General features: G+C 33.1%; 3 protein-coding genes across 4 annotated transcripts; 2 read left to right on the forward strand and 1 right to left on the reverse strand.

The window, feature by feature from the left end:
- Nucleotides 1-1,591: 1,591 nt before the first annotated feature.
- LOC126683214 (probable protein arginine N-methyltransferase 3) lies at nucleotides 1,592-5,687 on the reverse strand. The gene is made up of 7 exons (XM_050379059.2): nucleotides 5,312-5,687; nucleotides 4,546-4,992; nucleotides 4,333-4,430; nucleotides 3,232-3,310; nucleotides 2,895-3,149; nucleotides 2,623-2,790; nucleotides 1,592-2,217 (listed from the first exon to the last, which is right to left on the reverse strand). The coding sequence occupies exons 1-7, from the start codon at nucleotides 5,618-5,620 to the stop codon at nucleotides 1,807-1,809; spliced, it is 1,767 nt and encodes a 588-aa protein (XP_050235016.1). The 5' UTR covers nucleotides 5,621-5,687; the 3' UTR covers nucleotides 1,592-1,806.
- Nucleotides 5,688-6,517: 830 nt separating this feature from the next.
- LOC126683390 (uncharacterized) lies at nucleotides 6,518-8,156 on the forward strand. The gene has a single exon (XM_050379266.2). It carries the CDS (start codon nucleotides 6,690-6,692, stop codon nucleotides 7,911-7,913), a length of 1,224 nt encoding a protein of 407 aa, XP_050235223.1. The 5' UTR covers nucleotides 6,518-6,689; the 3' UTR covers nucleotides 7,914-8,156.
- A 3,649-nt stretch (nucleotides 8,157-11,805) lies between these two features.
- On the forward strand, nucleotides 11,806-23,219 carry LOC126681015 (protein unc-13 homolog). Of its 2 annotated transcripts, none has more exons than XM_050376374.2 (27): nucleotides 11,806-12,008; nucleotides 12,440-12,482; nucleotides 12,573-12,748; nucleotides 12,840-12,904; nucleotides 13,212-13,536; nucleotides 13,921-13,987; nucleotides 14,162-14,312; nucleotides 15,154-15,321; nucleotides 15,502-15,612; nucleotides 15,836-16,045; nucleotides 16,597-16,698; nucleotides 16,990-17,208; nucleotides 17,612-17,686; nucleotides 18,027-18,095; nucleotides 18,658-18,840; nucleotides 18,942-19,091; nucleotides 19,905-19,997; nucleotides 20,126-20,197; nucleotides 20,419-20,536; nucleotides 20,696-20,877; nucleotides 21,021-21,102; nucleotides 21,611-21,715; nucleotides 21,785-21,891; nucleotides 21,971-22,048; nucleotides 22,127-22,222; nucleotides 22,327-22,422; nucleotides 22,832-23,219. In XM_050376374.2, exons 2-27 carry the CDS (start codon nucleotides 12,475-12,477, stop codon nucleotides 23,003-23,005), a joined length of 3,282 nt encoding a protein of 1,093 aa, XP_050232331.1. In that variant the 5' UTR covers nucleotides 11,806-12,008; nucleotides 12,440-12,474; the 3' UTR covers nucleotides 23,006-23,219. The 2 variants fall into 2 exon arrangements, with proteins under 2 accessions (XP_050232331.1, XP_050232332.1); XM_050376375.2 differs by lacking the exon at nucleotides 11,806-12,008 and adding an exon at nucleotides 12,173-12,225.
- Nucleotides 23,220-23,232: the final 13 nt, after the last annotated feature.

The raw sequence follows: 23,232 nt of genomic DNA on the forward strand, positions 1-23,232 counted from the left end.
TAATTCTATTTTTAGACATAAACAAACCATTTCAGTCCATCAGAAAAGTTAGAGGTCAAATTTTAGTCTTTTTTCTTTAAAATTACAAGGACATGTCTCTGGTTTAATTTATGTTAAAGTTTTGATTATCAGGCTAATTCATTTTTTGAAAATCATGACTTAAGATGAGTGAATATATATAATAGAGTATTTTTGTAAATATGTTTATAATTAGAGTAGCGGGGGTAATTATGAGAATATGAGTACAAAAGGTGTAAATAAATTTAATAATTAAAAATTTAAAAATAATTCCTTCTTTTATACTCTTTGTTTATATTTTATTGTTTATAATAATATTTATGTACCAAAAGGGTACATAAATACAAAAATTTAAACAATTAGTTAGATAAATTAAAATTAGTGTTTCTTTTATCCTTTTTTCTTTTCAGTTTGATCTTTTTGTAATTTTATATATACAAATAAAATATTAATAAATAATTTTTTTATTAGTACTTTTTATATTAAAATATGAAATCATTTAATTTATCGAAGGATAACTATATATATTTATTAGAAATACATATATAAAAAAATTTAGTCTTTAAATTGTTTACCAGCTGAAGGTGATCTATAATTTGAAAAAAAAAATGATCTATCAATTCTAAGCAAAGGAAGTAATTAATAAATCATCTTGCAATTTAATTTCTTTTACTATATAGTATATGATAGTGGTAAATATATATTAAAGAAATCAATATATATTTACATAATTGTAAAAAGTATGTTAACTAAAAATAAAATAATAACACAAATTACATAAAAGAAAAAGAAGTTTAATTATTCAAGAATATCTCATCTTTTTTTTTATTTATGACCCAAACTTCTAAAAATACCCTTCATATTGCTTTATATTATTGTTTGCCGTCAAAATTCCAAACATGAAGTAATATAAAGCACATATTGAATTTGTTTTTCACTCAAATTCAAAGAAATGGCTATGATTAAAATAAAAAAAAAGATTAATGTTAAAGATTTTGAAAGTTTTGACTATAAACAAAAAAGGAAAATGTGGGATTATTTGGATAGTTAAGCCTTAATATGTTGATAAAAAGAAGGCTTAATTGCGTAAAAAATCACAAATTTTAGCGTATTTTGTAAATTTAACATAAACTTTCAATTTTGGCAAATTAATACACAAATTTTTGATTTTTTGCAATTTTAGCACCGATTAATTTTCCATGAAAAAATGCTGATATGGAGGCTGGAACAATGGTTATTCCGGTGTACATATCAACATTTTTCTCTATTATTTTGAAGAAAAAATGATCAGTGTTAAAACTGCAAAAAATCAAAAGTTTATGTATTAATTTGCCAAAATTGAAAGTTTATGTTAAATTTGCAAAACACGCTAAAATTTGTGATGTTTTACGCCATTAAGCCTAAAAAGAATATGAATAAGATGGAATTTTTAAAAAACAATATGGATAAGTTATTTTTTTTTATATTGATAAAACCTGGTTAATATTTAATAAGATTAATAAAAGTTGTAAGGTTTTAAAAATAACTTATGAGTGATGAAAATTTACACCTATTTCCAAACAGGAGAGGTAAATTTACACCTATTTCCAAACTTCGAAGGAATAGGACTGATGCATTACGGATCATTTCAACTCTTAAGCTGTAGAGTTAAGGCAATGAGGATGCCTTTCAAACCAACAAAACATGTATTAAAATGACACAAATTAGACAAACTGTAAGTTAAATCGTCAGAAAATGCTGAAAATGACTTTTTTGAGATTTCAATCCATAACGCGGGGGTGGATAATTCTAGGAAAGATTAAATAATTGTACTGGCAAACCGCGTTTCTGTCCATCAGGGCCAACTGCAACTGTTTCCATTGATATGTCGATGCTCCGATGTTCAACAGCACGAACAATGCTTATGCGCAAATGGATTCTTGAAGCAGGGCTTGCATTTGTTCCAACAACAGGAGTTCTTGCTGGGGAAATTGATATAGGTTCCGGAAAAGTGAGAAGAGTTTGTGACCAATGTGTTTTGGGAGTGTACGGAGATGTTGACAGCACCGCTGGTGTTTCTTTGCAGAACCTGGTGGTAAAACCAGTGTCGAACCATAATACTACTCCATAACACCATGTCACCTTATCCAACAACGGTACCAACTCGGTAGTTGCAGTGAAATCCACCTCTTCAGGCTTCATAGTTGCAAGGTCGAAACTCTAAAGCACGAAACAAAAAGTTAAAGTCCAATGAACAGATTTATATGCAGAAGTCGTATCAAAAATAAATAAAGAGGTGACGATACACATGATTAGAACCAATCTCCCACCAAAGATTGATAGTTTAAGTTCATAAAATAAATAACAGCACCCCCATTCAGAAAGATTCTGATTTTCGTTTTCGTTTGTTTCTACTGAAGACACAAACGCACAAAACAATGACAACAATCATGTACCATTTAACAGAGACAAACAAATGGTCATATATGCTCGGTGTTCTTTTTAAAGAAAGAGAGAGATTGGTGAACAATGAAGAGTCAAATTTTCACACATCAAAATAATTCGCGTTTTCAAATTGACCCAAAGATGAGATAGGATTGTCTGTATGATGGAATGAGGATTAACCTGAAGAACAGCAAAATCAGTCACTAGATCACATTCATTCACAACGTCAACGATAGGAATTTTAGCAGCATCCTGCAAAAGTTCTCTGCCAATGCAACTCATATCAAGTCCATATGCATTTTCCCAAAATGGAAGACTGGTACCACCTTTTCCAAATCCTGCAGCATACTGACAACATAAAAGAAGAAATGACAATACAAGAATGAGCTTCTATCATGAACCCAATATCACATAGGACAAGCAGCTAAAAGCATAAACAGAGATGAGCTCACAATTGTCGCCGTGTCAGGGAGAATGGCACCTCCAGGTCTCAACCACTTATCTCTTGCATAGAGCACTGAGGTGAGCATTGTCTCATAGAGTAGGCAATAACCCATCCATTCACTCACCAAAACGTCGACAGAATGCGGTTCGATTTGTATGGATTTATCTATCTCCTCAACCATACCTTGAACCACCTCCATTACCCCAGTGCATTGGTTACTTCCTTGATTTTGATTATGCCAAAGGCCATTGGTTTTAGCGATCTACAGTCAGATCAAATCAGAAGAAAGGAGTGAGGTGTAAAAGAAAAAAAAAATGAATTGAACTTTTAAAAGGGATATATACCTGAGTTGCCACTGTAGCCATCTTTTCACTGGCTTCAACTGCAATTACTCTTGAAGCTCCTGCTTGGGCTGCAAAAAGGCTGTAAAACAAATTTTAGATGGAGAAAATACAGAAGCTTACTAAGCACAAGTGTATTGTAAATATCTTAAACATATTACTAAGTTTCACTAAGAAATGAACGATTCTAAAATATTTGCATGGACTTTTCCGTTTCCACTCATTTAACATGAATAAAACTTTTTCATTGATTAACAAAAACAGTGCAGTTGTACATATATAGCACCAGTAATAACACATGTAATCCACCAGCAATATCATACAGATGCCAAAAACACATCTGCAAGCAAACAGGCTTCTTTCAACATTCTTATGACAATCTGTTGTAAGCACCATCACTAGTCACGGCGGGAAGCAAAAGTTAAAGAGTCTACTGCAGTTTTGCAAGCAACCAATAAGAAAAACTCACAAGTTGTTCGGGATAGTTTAAAAAAATAAGGATCCAGCATTAAAGAGACAAAAACATGTGCAACTTTACCAAAAAGGAAAGCCACCTTTCCTTGAGGCCCGAGCATACTGCTGTTCTGTTTGAGATTGACCTTATTTTTTTAGTTTTAACTAAAAAAGAGGTCCTTTTAAATTTTAATACTGTTAAGTGTAGATGCATTATTATAAAGGATTCAAAGATAAAGACCATTTTGCATATGACAATTTACAGCTATTATTGCTAAATTTAACATACTTTAGTGGTTGAAGCATGTACAGGTTTAATATTAACATTTTATATATATGAATGAGTGAATCACAGGTCATGAGAGTACATCATAACCAGTTAATTTAATAGCACCAAACACGTAGGGTCATTATGAGTAAATGGCTAAACGGAAACTTAACAGTATTTATGGCATCGGCAATAAATTGAGGAAAAGAGGTTGAAGACGTTGTTAATGGTGCAAAGAAGAGCCATTCATAGATAGCTCAAAATTACACGGGCGAAATTAATCTAAGATGAACATGAATCAAATGCAGAAAGAGGATAATGAAAATGAAAACCCTACAATTGTAAGCTAGTAGAAAAAAAAAATAAGATTGTCATAATCACACCTTAGTATGCCAGTCCCACAACCTACATCCATCACAACAGCGCCAGTTAAGAGAGAAGGATTTTTCAAGAGAGCTTGCCTATAAGCATCCATTCTAACCTGCATAGACAAAATGCAACTTAGCATTCTTACTTTAGAATCTAAAATCAAAACATGATTTTCACATTCACAGCATAATCCGGCATGAAATACATAACAGCTAATAGGTCGATACCTTATCACTTATCATCTCCCTGTGGATGCCAAAACAACTATAAGCACCAAAATAGTTCTCATCTATTTTTTTAACATCTCTTGGAGCAAGATTCAAAGACCCCTTGGAAACAGAGGCATTCTCTATCGTTCCATTTCCGTCAAACTTATTAGAACTAGATGCAGAAGTTTGTTCAGTTTGGTCATCTTCAAGATGAATATCATCAATATTCATAAAATCCCTCATAACCTCCTCTTTATCCACTTGCATGGTATAATCATCTTCACTTTCGTCATCTCCAAAAACACTGTACAAGAGTGAATCATCTTGCATAAAGGGTTTCAAATATCTTTCATCATCCCATAGAATCGCAATGTCTTTAAGGTTCACTATTTCATGTAAATGACATTGTAGATCCTCATTCGACTTACACACAACCCTACAGCTCCAACATCTGTTTTCAGCAACCTGGTAAGTGAAAGCAAAAAGCAGACAAGGACATCAAGATACAAGCCATTGGATTGCTATAACATTGTAACCCAAATCACAATAAAAACTAAACTAAGTAGCACAAACACTTCATTCAATCAACATGTCCCGTTTCAGACACTTTGACATTTCGGAAATGAAACTTCAAACCTTAACATATCACCATTTCGCCGTGTTCTCCGTGCTACTTAGAAACTAAACAGTTCAAAGTTCTTATAAACATTCAAACTTTCAGCAAAAAAATAAAACCCAGAAGGCAAAACAAATCAAAAACAACTAGAAATTAACTAAAACTTACCATAGACCTAACATAGTTGATGAGTTTGAAACCACCATAGATATCCAAGCTCAAGTCTTTTATTATTCCTTGTAAATCAAACTTATGGGCAGACCCACAATGTCGAAGCAATTCAATGCAAGAAATGAATTTCAAATCACAAAACAAACAGAGATAATTAGAATTTGATTCATCATCACCACTCCAGTCTTCCCAATCCCCATCATTATTATCATCTTCTTCATCATCTTCTGATAATTCTTGTTTAGGTTGTTTTTGTATTGATTTATGATGCAAGTAATTGAGTTCTTTTTCACTGTTTTTTGCCATGATTTCTTGTTCAGAGGCAAAAGATGGAATTTTTGTTTAAAAGGGCTCTATTTTTCTTAAACCCTGTCAAAAACCCTATCTCTGTGTATAAAGCGGCTTCGGCATACCAAACGACGCAGTTTTGACTTTCAGAACAAAAATGTATAAATTAGTTACAAATCAAATCACGAACCTTAATATTATTTGCAATTACAATATAAATTTTAAAATTTAGCAAATTCGTATACCACTTTCACTTTTTGAAAATTTCAAACTCTGATACAATTCTTTTGAGTTGGAAGACGGAATTATAAAATAGGGTGATACATTAAAAAATAGACAATTTCTAAATTTGCCAAAAAATTAAAATAGGTGCCTGATTTTGTCAAATTTTAAAATTTATGTTGTAATGCCAAATTACGTTAAAATTTGCGATTTAATTTAAAATGTAGAAGCTTTTGTGGCAATTACTAAAATTCAACGTGTTAGTACAATTCCAACATCCAATTCAATAATTTTACATAAAAAAACAGACAATGTTTTGATTTGTCAAACAATAAAAATTAATATTCGAATTTGCCGGATTTAAAAATTTACCTGTTTTTTTATCTCATAAAATCAATTTACCTATTCTTATCTCATAATCACTTACGGGTACGAACTTAGAAAGAAAGTTGGTTCTTTTTTTTAATTTCTATAGAAGCTTACTCCAAACATATGAACGCTATGAAATAAAGTCGTTGTTTTTAAAGCCACGAATTTTACCTTATTTGAACTTCTATGCCAAATGCAGGGTGCAGAATGAACCTTTTGTAGGTAAAGATTCATACTTTTTAGTTTTTACTTTTGAGTCCTTCATTTACCTCACATAAATGATAAAACCTCATAACAAAAACTGTTTTTACAAACAAAACGACGTAGTTTGCTTCTTAAAAAAGTAACGCTGCTATGTTCTGTTACCTGCGACTTCTCAATTGCTAGGGTTTCGCTCATTAATTTGTCACTGTCGGAATTTTCTCTGCTGGTTCTGCAATTCGGTAACCTAAATAGGTAAATTTTCTTTCATTTTCCCATCTGAATTTCAATTCCTATGGTTTATATTCTTTCTAAATCAATCCTCTGTAGAAAAAATGGGTTCTTCATCACTACCCAAAACCCATCAATCGTACCATTACTATCATCTTGTGTCAGATACTTATCAATGGATACAAATCAAAGCTCAGTCATTGTATCTTATCTAATTAATTCATTTGGGTTATCTCCAGAATCTGCTTTATCAATTTCTAAATCAGTCAATTTTGAAAAACCTGGAAAACCTAATCTGGTACTCTCATTTTTCAAGAATTTAGGGTTTTCAGTTCCCCAAATCTCTAAAATTATTAGTAGGTGTCCCACAATTTTCTTCTCAGACCAGCCTGAGAAAACCATTTTCCCTAAAGTCGAATTCTTCCGGTCGAAAGGCGCTTCATCGGCTGACCTTATAAAAATCTTCACAATTTACCCTTGGCTGTTGAAAAGAAGCTTGGAGAATCAGTTGGCTCCTTGTTTTGAGTTTTTTAGAGGCTTTCATCAATCTGATGAGAAGACGATAACTGCGATTAAACGATATCCGAGTATTCTCTCACGTCGGCTTGAAGCTGATGTGGTGCCGAATATTAATGTTTTGCGTGATAATGGGGTTCCGGCGTCGAATATTTTGTTGCTGATTCATTATCATCCTCAGAAGATTGGGATGGAAGCTGATAAGTTTAGAAAGACTTTTGAGGATGTGAGGGAAATGGGGTTTAATCCGTCGAAGTCGCAGTTTGTTTTAGCGATTATTGCGTTGACGGGGACGAGCAGATCAATGTGGGATCGGAAAGTTGATGCTTATAAGACGTGGGGTTGGTCGGATGAGGATATTCATCGAGCCTTTGGGAAGAGTCCGTGGTGTATGACGCTTTCGGAGGATAAGATTATGGCGGTAATGGATTTCTACGTCAACAAACTGGGGTTGGACTCTGCTGTCATGGTGAATCGTCCGTTGCTGCTTTCGCTAAGCTTGAAGAAGAGACTCATTCCAAGAGGTTCAGTTATTGAAGCTCTATCGTCTAAAGGTTTGATCAAAATAGGTTGTGGTGTAACTAAATTGTTTGAGTGTACAGAGGAGCAATTCATTCAAAAGTGCATCGAATGTTATGAAGAAGCACCTGAGCTATTGAAGCTGTATAACGAGAAGTTGGATCTATCGAAACAGATCGGTGATCAGCAAAGCGGAAGACCACGGCCAGAGATACCATTTGGTCTGTTCCGCAAAGCTGTTCATAGTAGCTAATAGCTGATACTTGTGACAGAACTGTAGCTGTTGTAGTGATCAATAATTGTTTAGATGCCATGAAAATCATAGTTAGGGACTTGCATTGATTCTAATTGAAGAGCACAGACAATTAGTCTAAGTGATTGAAGGCAATTACAAATTTCAAGTATAGTTTTTGTTTGCTTGTATCATGAGTTTGAAGCTCATCTTTGAGTAAAGGCATATGGTCTAATAAAATTAAACATGGCTAATTTTTCTCAATATTTTTCTTCTTGGTGGGTTCTTGTTTCTGCCTTTGTATAAGCCACAGTAATGTAAACATGCCTTTGAGAGACAAGTGCCTGTATGTTTGGAAAATAGAATGGGCAAATTAACAGTTGATTAAGAAAAATTCAAAGCAATTGCCTTTCTTCATTAATTATAGTTTAATCTGAAATATTTTATTTTAATTTGATTTTGCTCACTCGATAGTTATTAAATAGCTGTTTTTAATGATAACTTTTTTAATTTAATTTTATGAACTTAAATATAATAGACGATTAATTAATGACTTGTGATGTTAATAAAATTAGTCTAAATTGATCAAATTAGATGAGTTTGGCTATAACTAAAATAAAAATTTTAAGGTTGCCTATAATTTTTATTTTAATACTATTAATAAAAATTATAAAAAAATTGATTTTTCTTGAGTTATTATGCCAATCAACACTCAAATTTGCTAACAGCTGCATCGATAGTCAACTTGCTACTGAGGGAGATTTGGAAATTTATTATTTCACTTTATAAATGTGTTCGTAATAGTTTGCTACATCTATAATATGTTAATAGACATTTAGTTATAATTGACGAAATTAAAATTTTAAACCATAAAAAAAATGAATACTTCTAAATGATGGCCTAACGGTGGCAAAAATACAAACCTCAAAAATTATAAATCTATCTAAATTTGACAAATTCGTTATTGATCTATCCATTTTTCAAAATTGATTTAATTATGTCTACAATAGCCATTGAGAAGTTTAGATAAATTTTCAAAAAGATTTAAAAAATTTAATTGTGGGCACAAATACCTAATAACAATTATCTCCCATGATAAAATTTCCTTCTTGAAATATCAACACTTCAAATTATTAAAAAATATCAAATAAAATTTATTATCTTATAATAAGAAAACTTTGAGTGAGAAAAAAGTTATATAAACAAATTCAAATGTTACTTTGATTTGTTTCATATGGACAAGATATTAAGGGTTCAATATTCAAAAAATATTCAATTTTTTCGACTTTTTTTTATTTATGATCCAAAATTTTCAAATCTTCTATTTTGACATATTATTCATTTTTAATTGTACTAATTCGTTCCAATTTAAGTGAAAAAAGTTCAAATATATCCTTTATATTATTTCATATTACTCAAATTTGCCTTTTTACCATTAACATTTTGAAACATAGAGCAATTTGAAGGGTGTATTGAACCTTTTTCCAATTCAATTTAAACAAATGACTATAATTAAAATTGAAAATTGAGAAATGAGGTAAAATTGAAGATCTTGAAAGTTTAGATCATTAAACTTTTTTAAAAAATAAAATAAATAGGTTATTTTTCAATGAATAAGCCAATTATTAAAGAAACAAAATTAAAATTTTATGATAAAGAACAACTGCCTTTCATGCAAACCAAAAATATATTCATTTCCAACACTTTCCCCTGAACATCTCAACTGTACATACATATCTACGTTCTTAATCGTAGCATTCTTTAATGAGTTTCTAATTAACTGCACACTAATGTCAATGAATATAGTTACTGAAGCCAATACTGTAAAATTAATCCATGAAATATGTTCCTAACTTTATCATTCTTAAAAACTTACTCTAATAAATCTTGACAAAAACGAAATTAAATTTCAATAACTCACAGGTTTGCAGCATTTCTTGAAATCATCTCCCATGGCAATAATACCAGTTGAGTGATATGAAAATAACCGCCGCCATTTCTTGAAAAGAATTCAAGATTTGAAACAAAACCGCCATGCAAGCCCTAATCTTGAAACTTTTAGCAATGCTTCTATTGATTCGACATTTGTAAAGATCCTGTCTCGGTCTCGGTCTCGGAGACAACATCAGAATTTGCAGCAGGTTGAGCCGCGATTATTGGCATTGGGGGATGAGGATCGTGATCGTGATCGTGATCGTCGTCATTTTCAGGATCGGCAATTGGCGATTCGGAAGCTCCATCGATGAAATGATGATCAAGAACCAGTCCACAGACTGTGCAGATTGTATCGCCGGAAGCATGATCAACTACTATCTCTGTGTCTCTGTTACAATCGGTGCAGTAAGCTGTGTAGTCACTCATGTTTTTAGAAATGGTTCTTGAATTTGTAGTGAGTAGTACTCTTTTGCTTTTCTTGAATATTTCGAAGGGTTTTAAGAAATAACTGGGCAAAACGGCTCTCTCAGACTGAGTAGTATTTATTCTTTGGTAGAGGGAAAAATCATTCTTTCAATTTAACAAAATACTAGTTCTGTACTTTTGCATTTTGATTATATTAGTACTTACCTGTAATAATAATTAATAAATATGTTGAATAATTTATTTAACTCAATCATAGTGATATTATGTTTTATTTGGTGGAATTCTTTTCTCTGGACAAATTGATAATTGCATTTTTTGTTGTCCAAAAATACAATACAAGATACTATTTACATAAATTCTTTATTAGATTGAGCCTACCATGTCATCAATTAATAGATTATCTCAAATGGTAAAATTGTAATAAATACGTAAGAAATGTATTCAGATTTTAATGATGATAATATAAGGGTTAATTACATATAAAATCACCACCTTTACACGAATTTTCAAAAATAACACGACCTTTAAAATGTGTCAATTCAGGGCATCACCTTTCATTTTTTTTCAAAAACAACATGGGCACATTTTTTGATAAAATTTTGCTGACTTGGACATCCGATGAGAGTGCCACGTGTCACGCCACGTCAGCAAAAATGCCACTAAAATGTGCCCGTGTTATTTTTGAAAAGAAATGAAAGATGGTGCCCTGAATTGCCACGTTTTAAAGGTCGTGTTATTTTTGCAATTTCGTATAAAGGTGGTGATTTTAGATGTAATTAGCCCATAATATAATGTTGTCATCATATTAATGAAATGTTATAGTAAAGTAATTGATTTACCCTGCGGATTACATGGTAAAGTCGGTCCATTTAATTTTTTTTCATACATCCACTACTATTTACTAGTTTCAATTACCTCAACTCCGTATTTTGATGAAACTAATGATGTTGAAGCTATTTGCAATTGACTTAATTTTTCTTGAAATTAATTCGATTAATATCGAATATAGTTTGAATTCAAACTAGTCGAATTAATTATTGAGTCAAATTGGAACATAACATACGCGGTTCTATAATTTTGCATATCTAATAATTTTTTTAATTCTATATAATTTTAATTATAAAAATTTATATTAATATATGTATTTTATATTGAAATTTAATTTTAAATATTTATACCATAATTAAGTCGAGTCCGGAGTTTTAATTATTAAATCAAATTTAAGCCTGAACTTTTAAAATAAAATTCAATTGAATAGAAATCAAACTTCTAATTTTATATTTTCAAATTAGAGTGAAGTTCAAATATAACACTGTTGTATTCGGCTCAAGTATCAACGACAAATGTACATAAACATATTAATCATTCTATAATCTCACAAATAGACATAAAAAATTACTTAATTTTTCAATATAATTTTCCTTTTCTAACTATTTCCTGAAGAAAATACAAAATAATAGAAAAAAATTATTTTCATTTTCTTCTTATTTTAATGAAATAAATACTTAAAAAAAAAAGAGTATTAGCATTATTAGATAAATAAATCCAAAGTAGGATTTGCTAAAAATCGGTGTCATCAGCTTGCTTCACTCTCTATCTTTCTCTGTTTACCAGAAGAATCCCAAACTCCAAACCAAACAGTCCTTCACAGTCTACACTACAACTCAACTCGCTCCATTTTTATTTTCATTTTATTTCAATGTTTGACTGCTTCTCATTTTTTGTTTGAAATTCGGGCATTTTGAATCTTCTGGAGTACGTTTCTTCTTCTTTTTATTTAATCATAATCATCTCATTTGATCTATTTTAATCATTTTCACTTTCTTGATTGATTTTGACTTTGCAAGTAAAATTTTGAGTAAAAAATCAGCAAAAATTTTGTAGTTATTGATTTACCCAGTAGCTTTAATTAATCAACATTTTAATGACCTGATTGAAGTTAATTAAAAGTAGCTGTTATTGGATTGATTTGGTAATAATTTAGCAATTTATTGCAGTCGATTTATGAATTCGGATCTAATAAGTCGATCAATTTTTTCCCACTGTTCTTGAGTAGAAATATTTGCATCAGGATCTAAATTCATGTTTAATGTAGCTGTGTTCATAGATTTTAAACTATTTGATTCAGCATTTATTGAGTATCTAGCTACATTGAGAGTTATTTATGTATTTTTGTTAATTACCAGGTTCGGAAAGGTAGATTTCTGGCAGAGAATTCATTATGGAAGAGTATGTACTATGTTTATTTTTTTATTGGTTTTCGTTTTGTTTTTTCAATTTTTTGTACTGAATTTGCTCTGAAATTTATGATGAAATTAGGGAGAATTCAGTTCAGCTTCTGCAGAGATACAGGCGGGACAGGAGAATACTTTTAGATTTTATACTCTCTGGTAGTTTAATTAAGAAAGTTGTAATGCCTCCTGGTGCTGTTACATTAGATGACGTAGATCTAGACCAAGTCAGCGTAGATTTCGTTCTTAATTGTGCTAAAAAAGGTAGCTCGTTATATTTGGTTTTGTTGTTTTCTTTTAAGGTTGTTGGTTTTTGTTAGATTGGTTGCCAACTAATGATGGCTTTGTAATGTAGGCGGCATGCTTGAGCTCTCTGATGCAATTAGAGATTACCATGATAACACGGAATTGCCCCACATGGTATGCTTTAACTCGAATTGTAGTGAATGTGTGATGATGTACTGCATTTAGCTTGTATAAATGTCTGTAGAGATTTGCGTTTTGATAGGTCTAAGTTATTGCCTATTCTTTTGAACTTACACTCCACTCCATGGCCATTTGTTTTTGGTTTTTTTATATACTAATTATGCATAACTTCTAGTTGTGATGTAATTAACAAACTTAGTTGATGCTTATGCTTGATATATTTATTAGTAAGTTAAACTTAGTTTATGGATTATTAATGTTGAAAATGATTTTTTAAGTTAATTTATTTCGTCAATTTCAGCATAATGGTGGTTCTGCTGCTGAGTTTTTCTTGGTTACAAATCCTGAAACGTCAGGATCCCCTCCTAGAAGACCTCCACCGCCTATTCCAGTTTCAACACCATCCCATGTGTATACACCTCCTCCTGCATCTGCACCATCTCCTCTTGTATCATTTTCAAGTGTAGGAAAGTCAGAGTCCTTTAACTCCACTGAAGTGAGAGAGCTGACAGTGGATGACATTGATGATTTTGAGGATGATGAGGAAGTTGAAAGTATTAGGGTTTCAAGGCGTAATACAATTAGTGCTGCTGATATCATGCCCAAATTGCCGACTTTTGCAACAGGTAAGAATAGTTTAAAATTTAGTGTGTTGACTTTAAGCTTGTGTATCCTACTACCCTACCTCTGTCTTTTCCTTTTGCAAACATAGCCTTTAAAGTGAAAAACTGGGAGATCCTGATGCAAATGTCAAAAACATTGCACAATATGAGTAAGTAAAGCAGTAATAGGGTTGTGAATGGACAACAGTAAAGAATCTAATATGAACAGATGAAGAGGCATAATTTGTGAACAGTACTTACGTTTTTCATTAAGTTTTTGTTGTCAGTTATTACTTTGCAGTTAAGACGGCATAGTTCAATGCTCGGTTACTAAATTAGAGACATGGTAGGTGATGGTTTTCTTCACTGAGTGCTTGCCATTGATTCATGAAACCTTACTTATTTCAGGCATAACAGATGATGACCTTCGTGAAACTGCATACGAAGTCCTCTTAGCATGTGCTGGGGCGGCAGGGTAAGTTTCATTAGTTTTCTTCAATAAGCAGAGTCCTTTTTTCCTGTATAAATAAACATGAATGGTGGATTGCATTTTTCGTTTTTATTGTGATCTTCCTCTAGTTTTCTGTTTTGATGCTTGTTGGTAATCCTGCAATGCCTTTTTCTTTCTCTGTTACGATAAAATGCGCAGAGGCCTAATAGTTCCCTCAAAGGAGAAAAAGAAGGACAAAAGGTCTAGGTTGATAAGGAAGCTTGGACGCAGTAAAAGTGAAAGTATTGTGCAGTCTGATCGTGCACCGGGACTGAATGGATTATTAGAAATTATGCGTGCTCAGATGGAGGTATTTCAGAAACTACTCTCTCTTTCTTTCTGTCACGTACCATGCAGACACACTTTTTAACACATTTACTGTGGTTAAGTGAGATATTATTCATATGGTATTGCAAATAACATTTCTTAATGCAAAAAATGTGTTCTTCTGAATTTCCTGTTTCAAAAAGGAAGAAAATAGAGACAGAGAGGGAGAGATTACCATCAATATCCATTCGAAGAATGTAGGTGTGTGCATGAGCTATAGAGGGTTATATACTCATAGAACAAAGTTGGACTTGATATGGCTGCATGGATTGTACATCGAAACTCCAAAAAGTGACTGCGTTCCTATACTTCCCTACTTCCATCTTTGAAAAAACTTATTTTCCCCAACAATCTTCTTCTCCATGAAAAATTACTAAAAATGATGTTACGCTTATGATGGTTTTGGACACAAACAATCTTGGGCCATAAAGCATAAAGTGCGGAAAGCTAGGCAAGCTTTGTGGAGCTGATAAAAAGTTTTCAGGAGGAAAATGAACATGACGTGTGCTCAAGTTGTATTTCATGAATAACTGATGGATTTATTTATCTATTAACGTACATATCTATCGTATCTGCAAGTCTTATTTAATAAATACCTATAGCTGGAGCTTTTCAATGTCTTTCATAGGTCCGGCTGTTTCAGTCACTTAATCGTGATATTGGTCTGAGTGTATGTTGGTAGAATGGTACTTTATCTATTCTATTACTAATTCTTCTATGAAATTTTCACTCCTTACTTATCAATCTGCACGAAATTTTATTTCTTATTGTAGTACATATTTAGGTGATGAAACGGTTCCTTTCCCATTTTTAAACGAGTGCAGATTTCTGAGGCAATGGATGTTAGGACAAGACAAGGGCTGCTCAATGCGCTTTCTGGTAAAGTGGGAAAAAGAATGGATACTCTTCTGGTTCCTTTCGAATTGTTATGTTGCATTTCACGGACAGAGTTTTCTGACAAGAAGGCATATATAAGGTGGCAGAAAAGGCAGGTAATTCTGCACCTTACACCTTCTTAGTTCATATATTATGATTATTACATTCTGTTCGCTGTGATTTTTTTTTTTTTTTGAAACTAGATCGCTGTTAATATTTCTTAAAAGTAGGTGTAGGAGGAAATTGAGCTGTTTCGACTTTTGATTCTTACACATTTTCACTTTATTCTGGTATAGTTATTCATACTAGAGGAGGGGCTTATCAATCACCCAGTTGTTGGATTTGGTGAATCTGGACGTAAGGCAAGCGACTTGAGGATTCTCTTGGCCAAAATTGAGGAAGCTGAGGTACATGCTTCCGTAAATCAAAACTTATTCCATGCTATCATCTGTTAACATCAAACACACTAGCCAAAGTTGTTACTCTTGTTTGCTGGTTGTCAAAATTTCTTTCTTCATAATATCTATTCTTCCCATTTACTGTAATCTTTAATGTATCCAGTAGTGTCAGCACTAAACTGCTTCTCAGTTATTATATATATGCAATCATTTTCTCTCTCTTTTCTTTCAGTTTCGTCCATCTTCTGAAGGAGAAGTCCAGCGAACAGAATGCTTGCGGTCTCTAAGGGAAGTTGCTGTTGCACTTGCTGAGAGACCAGCTCGGGGTGACTTAACCGGTGAAGTATGCCACTGGGCGGATGGCTATCACCTCAATGTTAGATTATATGAAAAGCTCCTTCTCAGTGTCTTTGACATCTTAGATGAGGGGAAGCTGACAGAGGTTAGATAATTATTACTCTTGTTGCTGATTAAATAAGATTTTAGATTTGCACAGATTAATTTTGATTGTTGTCGCTATCTAAAATTTGACGTGATGTTAGCTAATTAAATTTATCATTACTGCTTTAAAAAAAAATAGTTATCAGTTCTAGAAATAATTTTGAATTGCAGGAAGAATGTTACATTTTTCACAGGAATATTTATGAAGTTTAAGCTATGACTCCATTGCGACTTAAGTAGAAATTTGCCCCCCTCAACTTGTAAGCAATGGGCAATTAGCACATAAATTAATTTTGTGGGCAAATCAGTCTTAAAGTTAGTGGTTATGGTCAATTAACCCCATTTTTGCAAATTAGCTTACAAGTTGAGGGGGCAAATTGCAAATATGGGGTTAATAACTAATTTTCCCATAAAGTTAATTTATGTTCTAATTGCTCATTGCTTACAAGTTGAGAAGGCAAATTGCTACTTAAGTTACTCCGTTGCTTTCTATATTGAAAAGGATGTTTTTTTTTTCTGGCTAATTTGGTATAGTTCCTTTTTTATTTTCAGGAAGTAGAAGAGATACTTGAGCTTTTGAAATCTACCTGGCGTGTCCTTGGACTTACGGAGACTATCCATTACACATGCTACTCATGGGTATTATTTCATCAGGTAATCTTCCCATTTTCCCTCACTGCAGCACCTGGACAATTAAGTACTAAGGTGTATGTAGCCTTCCTTCTATTCCTTACTAAAACATAAAACTGCATGGTCCGTGGTTTACACATTTTCTCATTTTAATTTATAGTGAGACTTTCCAGACTAGCTAATTATCATCTGCAAGAAAGGGATCAGACAACATGCTTTTTAAATACCATTTTTTTTCCGTAGACTGTCATCATTGATCTTAAATCCGGCACTGCTCTTGATTTGATTATTTCCATTTTGATTATTTGATTGCAGTATATTATCACACAAGAGCACAGACTCTTGCAGCTTGCCATTGAACAGCTAAGGAAGATATCATTGAAGGAACAACGGGGCCCTCAAGAGAGGTTGCATTTGAAAAGTTTGTCTTCCAGAGTTGAAGGCGAAGATTTATCTTTTTTGCAGTCTTTCTTGTCACCAATTCAGAAATGGGCTGATAAACAGTTGGCAGACTACCATAAGAACTTTGCAGAGGTTTGACAAACTTATTGGATTTAATCATTTAATGTTGATTTTGGTAATTATAATCCATAAATGAGAATCGCTCAAGTCAGATACTCATTTGTAGCCTCTAAATTTGACATTATTCAACTAAACTTGACAGTTAGCATATCATTTATATATGATATTATTCTGTGTCACTTCAATAAGAAATTATTTGCCAGATATGAAGTTATATGATGCTATCTAAGTGATGTGCATATGAGTTGGGGATCATAGAGAGATTTGAATGAAAGTGGCATTTCTTGTTTCCTTATAGTTTACTCATTAATTCTCACAATTTGAATCGTGCATTTCCTCAATAGGAAATTTTTTTGCCTGTGCTGTTTTTGACTGCAGTTCCATCTATCTATCATATAATACATTGACCTTGCAGGATTCTGCAACTATGGAGGATGTAGTTTTAGTTGCAATGGTTACTCGGAGACTTCTTTTGGAAGAATCTGATCAGGTAAACAAACTTGCTTGTGCCTGTCACACACTGTTTCTGTTATGAGAATTTTAAGGGATAATTGCTAATTATCACCCCTGAGGTTAGTGCAAAATTACTATATAATAAATAACTAGGAGTTTCAGTTATCTAAATATCAGGGGAAACAATGATTTTTCTAACTTCATGGGGAATGTAATAATTTTGACCTAACCTTGATGGGATGATACTGATAGTAATTATTCCCTTTTTTATATACTTCAGAGATATTAATTTGTTAGAACTTGTACTGGTTGCTGCACATGTTGTTTGATTATGACTTGAAACTTACACTTATACATTTCCTTCATTTCTCTTGTAGGCATCTGTTACAGATCGAGAGCAGATAGAGTCATACATATCAACTTCCATTAAGAGTGCATTTACAAGGGTAAGTGTTCTAACCTCACAGATTGTGACCGGTACCCTAGATTGCTGATGATAGAGCATGCACTCTGAAAGTAAGAGCAAATGTTGCAGAAGCTACATGTTGTATAAAGGCTAAGCAATTTCATTTTTTAAACTTATAATTGCTGAATGCTTCATAAGCAGGCCAAACAAAAACATAGAAAATATGCACCATAAGATATATCATAAAAAAATAGTACAATAACAGTCACCATAGTACTGTTTTAGCCCATTCAATTCAACTCAACTTTTTTCCACAAAGACTTAATCCCAAGTTAATTAGGAAGTCTGAAAAATGAATATATCTATTTTTTTGATTTAGATCTCTGTCAAGTAGAAGCTGAGAGCTAGAAGGGTTGCGAGATTCTTATAGTTTCTGTTAAGAATGAGTTTACCAGTTGAATAAATTAGCAAATGTGTTATAGTAGAGAGAGTAAGAATAAAGTTGACATTTCCTTGTTTATTTTCATGGAAAGTCTTGTGTGGACTAAAGATCATCTACTAATCTCTCTCCCCCTCCCCGCCTTTCCTACTTCTTAATGCAGACTTTTCAGGCTGTTGAAAGGTTAGACACAATGCATGAGCATTGTCTGGCATTGCTTGCGGAAGAAACGAAGAAACTGCTGAGAAAAGAATCAACAGTATTCACACCAATCTTGTCAAGGAGACATCCTCAAGCAATTATTATTTCAGCATCACTTCTTCATAGACTTTATGGGATCAAGTTGGTAAGGAGTTTGAGTTGATTCTGCATGAGTTTATATCATCTTATTTATCTCCTTGTGTACTTTTTAGATCTTGAATCTAACTTAAAATTTTTTATCTAAAGAAACCATTTCTGGATGCTGCTGAACATCTAACCGAGGACGTTGTATCAGTATTTCCAGCTGCTGATAGCCTTGAGCTGTATATAATGTCACTTATTTCTTCTGGAGAGGGAAATGCTGAAGCCAATTTCAGAAAAGTAACTCCATACCAGGTAGATAGCTGAGCTTGCTTGCTCGACTTTTCTCTTTCTATTTTGACCCCTTCTGTTTTTTAGTTCAATAACATAAGCTCACCACAGCTTGTGTAGCATAAGTTAGTTTTTGTTCAGCTTTTTAATGGAAATACAACTGATTTGAGTCCTGTTCTATTATGTGTATTAGAAGGTCTAATGACCAAAACAAATTTAACCCATTTGTAGTCATGTCTTCAAAATGACCAGGGTGAAGGCTAACCTCTCCCATTTTTCAAAATCTTTCATTAATATGGCCATCAGAAAAAAGGCTGCTTATTCCGGTCAAGAAATCACTCTTTTTATTGCAGACCAACCCTTGTTAAATTAGTCAAAGTCTAGAGCTGGGTAAAAGCACTCAGTACCCTGCTGAGACCATCTGTGTATCACTTTCAGGACGCTGCTTAAGCAGAACTAACTTTTCGACCCTCCTTCCTTTCAACCAAATGAAATTAGAAACATCGGATATAGCTTCTGAGTGTGATAATAAAATCAATCATGTGAGATATACTCTGCTTGAAGCTGTGGTGATGTTTTGGCTTTACTGAAAGCTCTGATTGTTTAGCGTAAACGACTATGGTAAGGGTGTATGGTGGTGTTATTTTTTGGGTACAGCTCAACTCTTTATGAGAAAATGTGTCTTTCAAATTGTTTCATTGACTTCTAAATTCGGCTGTTTATTATATGTTGTACTTTCTCATTCCCATTGCTTATAAAGTTATAATTAGTAGGTCATCTTATTCTATTTCACTTTTCACGGTGTTTCTTTCTGTACCCTTTTGTCTTGCTTTAAAGGTCGAGACTATTTCTGGAACGCTGGTTATGAGATGGGTCAACTCACAGCTTGGAAGGATTTTAAGTTGGGTTGAGCGAGCTCTTCAACAAGAGGTAGCTGTTTAAGTTAGTTACAATTAGCCATTCAAGAACAGTTTTCTCATCGCATCTTCCTTTATCTAGGTTAAGGATCTAAGTGTAGTTATGTAATAATGCTGTAACTTCTTTTGCTAATTTTCCAGAGATGGGATCCAATATCTCCACAACAGCGGCATGGGAGTTCAATTGTTGAAGTATATAGGATTGTGGAAGAGGTATAAACATGCTATGTCTTCAAATAAACTATTTTCTGAATAATCAGTAGTAGACTACTATCCCTTGATATGTAAATATGTGAGTGAAAGGCATTATGCTAAGGATGTTCATCAAATTCTAAGCACATCTATTTGATTTATGAAATGCCAATCTGGATTTACCATTTTCTATATAAGACAATAGCTAATGCAAATTGTCATGTATGTTTCTTCTGGTTCAGACTGTTGATCAGTTTTTTGCTCTGAAAATTCCAATGCGGCCTTCAGAATTAAATGGACTTTTTCGGGGTATTGACAATGCATTTCAAGTGTATTCAAATCATGTCATTGACAAGTTGGGTGAGTATATGCTGCATGTAAACTATTAGTTTGTCATTTTAGCAACTGGATTTTATTTTTTACCCCACCGTCCTTATACAAAATCTCTCTCTTCTCCATCCTTTTCACTTCTCGTCCCTTGTTCCAATTAAATCTCAACAGTGTGATTTTGACATGCAGCAAACAAGGAAGAGTTAATTCCACCTGTTCCTATTCTCACGAGATACAGGAAGGAAGCTGGAATAAAGGCTTTTGTAAAGAAAGAACTATTTGAATCTAATAAGGTGCCTGAAGAGATAAAGTCGAGTGAAATCATTGTCCAGACTACTCCAACTCTTTGTGTTCAGTTGAATACACTATATGTGAGTTGAAGTTGGGTTTTCAATTGTCGTCAGGGAATGATTAGCAGAATTTTATTTTTCATATTAGTGTTTGCTCTTTTAAGATTGTTATCACCTCAATTTAATGATACCTTTCTAATTATAAATGTTTCTGTTACAAACAGTATGCCATTAGTCAACTGAGTAAGTTGGAAGATAGCATTTGGGAACGATGGACAAAGAAAAAACCTCGTGAACAGTTTATCAGTACGTATTTGTTTTGACCTTTTTGTTCTAAGCTCTCACCCAACTGCATATGTTATCTACAGAAAGAATGTGTACAGTTAATGTTAGACCCTTTCAATCTCTAGCTTTCTTGTCATAGCAACTTAACAGTTAATTTCATATGCTTGGTGACCTAGTTATTTTTAAAATCATCACGTATACCGCAACCCGTGTCTGATTTGTCACTGCATTGGATATTTCTCATCCACTTCAAAAAATTATGGCTAAATCATCAATTAGGATGTTTACTCAATGATTTTTGACTTGCACTAGTCTCCACGCTTACGAGGCTATTCTACATTTCCAACTTTATTTGCTCTAGGTTTTACTGTAGCCCTTGTTTTTTGCATCCAGATGGACTGCTTAGAATCATGAGTTAATCAGTCATCTATTTGCATTTAATAATAATTTGCAAGTTCCATGATATGCTTATGTTTTAAACTTATTTACAAATAAATAGTATAATGCATATTAATCTATATGTTGACAGGGAAATCTATGGATGAGAAGTCCACGAGTTTCAAGCAGAAGAGCACTTTTGATGGGAGTAGAAAAGATATTAATGGGGCTATTGACCGTATCTGTGAGTTCACCGGTAAGGATTACTTGCCTTTACAAAGACTATTACCTCGAGGATTAATATTGACATCATAACTATTTTCAGGAACTAAAATCATTTTTTGGGACTTGAAGGAGCCATTTATTGAACACTTGTATAAACCCAGTGTTGCCCAATCACGGCTGGAAGCAATAATCGAACCACTGGATACCGTAGGTGACATCATTCTAAAGTTATTTTCTTGTTCATCCTTGCTTTGATAAAAGACCTTATTTACAGTCATTGCTGCAGGAACTAAATCAGCTCTGTAGTATTATTGTCGAAGCACTCAGGGATCGCATAGTGACAAGTCTCCTTCAAGCTTCTATGGTCTGTGCCATTTCTTCTCGAAACAAATATGGCAAAGTGATTGAATTTGTTTCTCACTGAAATGTGTTTTTCTCTCAGGATGGCTTACTGCGTGTGATATTAGATGGAGGATCATCACGAGTTTTCTTCCCGGCTGATGCAAGACTTCTAGAAGAAGATTTGGAAATTTTGAAGGTATTTAAATACTTTTGCATTGAGTTTGGAGTGAATTCAGAATAGATTAATTGGGTAGATTGCAACTAAATCATCTAACTGGAGATTCTTGTTTTACGTTTCAGGAATTTTTCATATCTGGAGGAGATGGACTTCCTAGAGGAGTAGTTGAGAATCATATAGCACGGATTCGTCATGTAATTAAGTTGCATTCTTATGAGGTTAGTTATTGCTGCTACATAAGTCATCCTGGTCCTTTAACTTATGGATTGCACTCATTTAAATCAGATTTGGCCTATATTGATAATTTAATTCAAAACTCTCCAAAATAAGACGAATTTGCTTATTTCATTTATATCTTCATGATTGCTTTTAGAGTGCATGAAAAGCAACCGAGAAAATACTTTTGTTTTATATTTTATATGAATTCAAACATGTCCGTATTTAATATTTGTATGATTGCCTTCCACGCCCTGTGTATTTGGAAGAGTGATTAACTAAATTGTCAAGATAAACCAATTTTGATTTACGAGTCTGTCCCACAAGTTCAAGAACCGGGACAATCCTCTGCTGTATAATAAACACAAGCTTTTAGCTGGATGAATTTTGATATTTTGAATTGGCTTGCAGACTCGAGAATTGATCGATGACCTGAAATGTGTAAGTGGGGTGGAAAGGCAGGGTGGTGGAAGCAAATTAGGTGCTGATACACAAACTTTATTGAGAATATTATGTCATCGGAGCGATTCTGAAGCATCCCAATTTCTAAAGAAACAGTTCAAAATACCCAAATCTTCCTCATAGCATTTCGAATTCTATTCCTTTCTTCTTCTTTCTCACTCTATGTTCTCAATCTTTCTCGTCGGCAATTTTTGTATTTGTAATATCGCGTTAGGCGTAAGCGGTTTCTCCATTGTTTAGGCTGTTTTTACTCTGTAGTCTGTACATTCATTGAGGCTGTAATTTGTGAGCACTTTCTTTCTTCTTAATACACACAAATGCTCATCTTTTTCTTGTTCTTGCTTTTAGCA

This window comes from Mercurialis annua, linkage group LG5 (genome assembly GCF_937616625.2).
Source record: "Mercurialis annua linkage group LG5, ddMerAnnu1.2, whole genome shotgun sequence".
NCBI lineage: Eukaryota > Viridiplantae > Streptophyta > Magnoliopsida > Malpighiales > Euphorbiaceae > Mercurialis > Mercurialis annua.